This window comes from Talpa europaea, assembly GCF_964194135.1.
Source record: "Talpa europaea genome assembly, chromosome: 7".
Lineage (NCBI taxonomy): Eukaryota > Metazoa > Chordata > Mammalia > Eulipotyphla > Talpidae > Talpa > Talpa europaea.
In genome coordinates this window covers 7,439,741-7,445,740 of record NC_140074.1, presented here as the reverse complement: position 1 = coordinate 7,445,740, position 6,000 = coordinate 7,439,741, and the positions used below count along the sequence as shown (strand labels likewise).

At 43.3% G+C, this 6,000-nt stretch overlaps 1 protein-coding gene across 1 annotated transcript in view; it reads right to left on the bottom strand.

Annotated features, from left to right (window-relative positions):
- Positions 1 to 295: 295 nt before the first annotated feature.
- Positions 296 to 6,000, bottom strand: part of NR6A1 (nuclear receptor subfamily 6 group A member 1) — a gene marked incomplete at its 3' end in the record, with an annotated part of 170,347 nt that continues 164,642 nt past the window's right edge. The window contains 3 exon segments of the mRNA XM_084236128.1: positions 296 to 384; positions 1,726 to 1,878; positions 3,326 to 3,447. Coding sequence (XP_084092254.1) covers positions 296 to 384; positions 1,726 to 1,878; positions 3,326 to 3,447 — 364 coding nt within the window.

Here is a 6,000-nt window from a genome sequence, read left to right as displayed (position 1 = left end):
CTGTGACATTAAACATCTTCACATTCTGTAAACTGCAAGGAAATGCATCGGCTGCATTCACACAAAAGCATGTGCATCATGTTGAAGGCCATACATTCAACTCTGTCGTGAAATAAATATATAGAAAAATGAGGTTAAAAAAACAGACAAACAAACAAAAAACTCTTCTTGATATGGAAGCATCTGGAAACGCGGCTCCACAGCCTCCATCTTGGTCTCTCTGGCTCTTTCCTCCGGAGCCTGTCCTGCCCACCCAAGGCATTGTGGAGGCCTGAGGAGGGATCCTGGGAACAGGTCATTCTTTGCCCACACTTGTCTTGCAGGAATGCAGCACCACCTTAAAGAGGAGGGGGAGCTGTTCCAGGGGTACATTCACCATCTTTCCTGGGAAGGTGGGAAAAAAAGAGTTAGCAGTGGCCATGAGTGGAAAAGCACAACTGCCCCTTCTCTTGGGCCAATGAAGGGAGAATGTCGCCTTTTTGAGGGACCGGGGCAACAAGTGCCTTGAGGGTCACACATGTCAGCTAGAAAAGACTGGGGATCAGGTCATTGGCCCATTTTGGTGCCTGGAGAGTTTGGCAATGGCAAAAGCCATGCTACAGTTACTGACTTCCTTTTATTTTGGAGAGGACCTGATTAATTTCTCACTTGGTAGAACTCTTGAAAATGGTGAAGCATAAAGACTCAAATACCCCTAAAATCCCAATAGTTTAGATCCTGTTCACATCTGCTAGGCTACTCTGTGGCCCAAAAAGTAGAAAAAAATTCTGTCAGACTGAAAATTTTTTTCTTCAAAATTGTAATTTGCTGAATTTTACAGGAACAAGCTCAGCCTACAGGTCACATGTCTGAGTGGTTCCTCAGTATATGCTGAATAACTGCAAACAAGAATCTTTACCAGATGGAGCAAAGCAACAATAATAGAAGCCAGGATTTTATATTGAAACACTTATTGTTATTTTTTTGATATCCTCCATTTTCCCAATACTGTAAAAACTTATTTTGTATACCTGAACCCTGAGCACTTTACCTAAAGCATATTCTTTAAAATATTCTGTCAAATGTTCTTGACAGAAAAAACTATCAATCCATATGAATGAAAATCCTATGGAAACAGGCATTCTGGATAAATGGAATTTACTGGGGAAAAAAATTAGAATATTCAAAGCAGGCCCCAGCTTCTTGGATATTGTAGGAAGCTTGGATATTGTGGAAGCAAGACCACAAAAATAACAAAAATTCCTTTGCAAAATAGGACTTTTGAGAATGATTTTGAGGATACCATTTAAATAAATTGTCCCTGAAAACCTATCGGTGATTTTATGAAATGAAATTAAAATTTAAAACTGATATCAAATAATTAACATAGCATAAAATTCACCCTTTTAAAGAATATAATTCAGAAAATAAAGTTAATTTGAAAAACTCTGAGACTGTTTCCCCATGCACAGCATGGCCATGGTATTACCAGAGGCTATTCTGAGATTAGATGATGTAGGCCACAAAGTAACCTACACATCATAGGAATTCAGGAAACAGTACATCGCTTCCTTACAAAGGAAATGCAAACACATTGTGTAGCTTTTCTGAGGAGAAGGGCAGCTCCTCTTATACAGTTGGTGACAGACGTAGAATGAGCAGCCTGGAAACACTGCTCGCTTCATTCCCTTCACAAACTAAGAGGAAACAAAAAAGGTTATAAAAGACCAGAAGCCATAATATTACCTGCAATATACCGAATCTCAGGTAAGCACATCATGAGGTCAGGAAAGCGGTTTGGCTGATGAGTATATTTGTATTCAGTGAAATCCTGGCAAATGTACCAATATCGCTTGTTCAACTGCTCCAGCTGTGAGGCGCTGGTCAGACCTCTGATATCTGTGAAAAAAAACCCACAGGAAATGGAAGCAATTTTCTAATGTGGAAGAAACATCAGCTCCTTGAATATGTGCATCTTTCAATTAAAAGTTATTAAACATTGTCACAAAAAGAGAGCTCTTTTCTTTCTGACACAGAGGAACAAAGCTCTGGATAAGAGAAGAGAAATAAGATAAAAAGGAAAAAACTGTAAAGGACAGTAACTAAACTGCGCCCCTTAAGGGCTAGGCTGTATCTTTCTCAACTTCACAGCTTACTCCCAGCTCAGGGCTTGTTACAAAACAGACACCACTGGATGCTGAACAATAGACTGAGTAATCTACCTTTCTCAACTTGGCCTTCATAATATTCTTAAATTGCCCTCTGCTGGAGCCAATCAGAAAGTGTGCTGATACCTACACATCCATGTACACACACACACAGGTCTCCTGTGTGTGTCTGTTCATGTTGTTCTACCTGACTTGTCACTACAGTTTTCCCCTACATTACATATTTTTCTTACTTACACACACACACACTGAAAATAAATAATCCATATATAAATCTTACCCAGTCTTTGAGGCATAGCTCAGATTTCTCTTCCTCCAAGTAGATAACTCTCCCTATCTGAGGCTCAAGTAGTGTCATCAGACTTTAAACTTCCTGAGGTCAGGGGCCTGAGGTCTAACTTATTTCAATGTCTTTAATGCTCAACGCAGGGCCTCGTCTAGGTGAGGCACACAGAACACCACATAAATGCTTGAATGGTGAGAAACAGGAGGAGGTGGGAGGGGGCAGGGAGTGGGCAAAGAGAAGGGGATCAAGACTCACTAGGCTAATTAACTGAAAATGGGAAGAGAGCACTTTCAATCTCAAAGGCAGCAAAACAGCCCAATTATACTCTGAGAGCAGAACACTACTGTGGAAAAAGAAGATAAAAATTCATACTCTGGTTACCAGCAGCTAACAAGTACCACTTTGCAGGTAACACTGTACATAAACCAAACCTAACACTCGTCTAATGAAAAACCATGATTAACATGCACGTATTGTGTTTTTGCACACCCCCACTCTGCCCCAAAGTGGCTGTCAGAACTACCACCAGCCTGTCACAGAGGCCTTATCTCCAATAGTTTCATCACCCTGCTCTTCTTCAGTTGCTGGTAAACTTGGTACATATTTTAAATGACGCATGTACTGTCCTTGGTGTCTGCGTTTAAATGCATTAAAACTGACTAAACAAAGTGAATCCTCTTCCTTCCTCTATGAGTTATAGAGTCTGTGGCATTTAGTTTTGAAGAAAAAATCCAAAGCTTTCCCCGCAATATAGAGGAGCAGGGTGATGAGGAAGAGAGCTCAGGACCGCCAAGATGGATACCCATGGCATGGCAGATTACGTGTGGCGGGCCTGAAGGTATGGGTGGCGAGGACATGAAGGCAAATGCTTGCGGCACTCTTGGCCACTCACCTTGATTCAGGAAGTTAATTGCTTTCATGCAAGCATACTCCTCATTGCTGACCTTCAGCTGATGGAACTTGTGATACAGGTATATGAGCCGCTCGATCACCTCCATTCCTTCATCGCTGAATCTGGAGAACAGACACAGGCGTTACCAGTGGGCTCTGATACCAGAGGCGAGAAGGCAGAGGTCTTCCACAGGTCTTTAAAGGTGTCTAAAACAGGAAAGAGGCTGAGCCTGGGGGAAATGGATCCATGATTTTTCTGAAGTCCAATATAGTTCATACAGGAAGTTCATACAAACTTCTGTTCCCAAGGTCATGTGGGGTCAATCAAATCCAAAGTTCAGATCGCATGTAAGCTATGAAACCTTGGGAAAGTCACTCTGCTCTTTGAGCTTTGCAGGTCTCATCTGTAAAATAGCAACACTTGTCTGCCTGGGCGAACAAGAGACAAAGAAAGTCTGGAACTGTAAATATGGAGAAATATGACACTATTAGTATATTACTATTATTGTTGTTATAATGAAGCCTTTACTGTCAATGGCAACTGCTATGGTGACTCTATGTAAAGGTTCTGACACAATGTAGAGAACGCTGCTGATTCTATTTAAGTTCACTGTTTCCAGCAGGGCTGAGATTATTATGCACAGTGAAAATTTTTACAGGCAGCCCTGAGTCTGCTAGGGAAGGAAGGAAATATTAATGAAAACTCCATGCCATGTGAGTGTCTTTCTTTCTTTTTTTAAAAAAAGATTTATATATTCGTAGAAGACTGGGGTGTAGGCCAGAGATACAGGGGTGAGAGGATTCACTAGACAGAGTGGGGGGCGGAACAGGTGGATCTACTGAAATACACTGCTGAGGGGAGCAGCGGGCAAGTCAGGAGAGGCCTGCTGCCACGAGGGAGGCCCACCATGTGAGTTTCTGTGCTGCACGATTCATGTGCATTATCTTATTTAATTTTCTCAGCCCCTAAGATTACCATTACTCTCGACAAACTGTAGTTTAAAGAATGGAAGAGGGTGGCCTCCCTGGGGCACAAGGGGTTAAGATGCAACCTATGAAGCTACCCCCAGTCACTGTAGCACAAGTTCGATCCCTGGCCAGGGAGCTACCCACATGGCGCAGCAGACCTCTCCTGTCTTGCCCGCTGCTCCCCTAAGCAGTGAACTTGGGTCCATCTGCCTGTTCTGTTCCCCGCTCTGTCTCTGGTGAATCCTCTCACCCTATGCACCTCTGGCCTGCACCCCAGTTCTTGTACGCATAAATCAATCTTAAAAAAAAACAACAAGAAAGAATGGAAGGGAATGGTCCACAAGCACAGCTCAGCTGATGGCAGAAGTAGAAGTTGGAACTTTCACAAACTCTCCAAGGTTTGGGTGTTCCACTATTATTTTTTATTTATATATATCTTACATCATTTTTCATTTTTGCACAATGTAAGCATTTTCATCTTGGTTATATTCCCCATACAATTGCACCCCCCCTTATTTTGACCCCAATCCCTCCTCTCCCTACCTGCCCCCTATACTGTGTCTCTGGTTTATAGTTGCTTGTTGATTTTGATTTTTTCTTTATTATAGTTATTCTTTTTCCTAGTCCCTAAGGTGGTACTCCATAGCAGGGAAGACTCCTTGGGGAAAGACCAATTTTTTTAAAAAGATTTATTTAATTATGCATCCAAGAGCTGGTGTGTAGGCCAGAGGTGTGGAGAGGTGAGAGGATTCACCAGAGACAGAGTGGGGAGCAGAACAGGCAGACTGACTGAAATACACTGCTGAGGGGAGCAGCGGGCGAGCCAGGAGAGGTCTGCTGCGCCAAGTGGGTCCGCTCTCTGGCCGGGGACTGAACTCGCACTGCAGTGGCTGCTGATAGCTCCATAGTGCTGAGACATAACCCCCTGTGCCACCAGGAAGGCCTGAAAAGATCAAACTTTAAGGACCCCCAATCTACACTACCTCTGGAACAAATATTCTGGGTCACAGTGGGGAAATATCTCAGAATAGAGACAGCGATACCATCAAATCAAGGAGGCAAAGATTTGAAATTACAGGGAGAGCGAGTTTATAAAAGCAGGGGTCAGGTCAGTCTCTATTTCCCCTTCTAGGAAGGGCTGGGATTGTGGGTCAAAGAGAATTCCAGACAGGCCTTAGATGCACACCTCCGTCAGAGAAAATGATGTTTAGCCTCAGGGCTACATTCTGGTGACATGTTCAAATCTGGGCACTACAGACTGGTGCCAGGCAAGAAGGACCTATTGGGTAGTGCCCAGAACGCCTCAGCATGCACCGCCGCTGTCTGAGCTCTACTGCTTCTGCGTTGACTCTGAATGCTTTGCGAGGGCTTGGCTTTCTTGAGCAAGACATTTTCTCTTCTCTGGGGAAAAAGCCTCCCTCTAGTTGGGACTAAAGGTACCTGCATTTCTCAAGCACCAGGGGGAGCTGCAGCAGTGACTACATGCAAGACAGAGCAGGCTCTTTGCAATGAGGTTTAACTCCCAGTCAATCTGAGCTAGGGTTTCTTGCTTCCTTTTTATCTTTTTTTTTTTTTAAAAAAAGATTTATTTATTTATTTATTTTTACAAGCACTGGGTACAGTCAGAAGCGCGGGAGGGTGAGAGAATTCACCAGAGCCAGAGCAGGTAGCAGAGCAGGCAGAAGGACAGAAGTACACTGCTGAGGG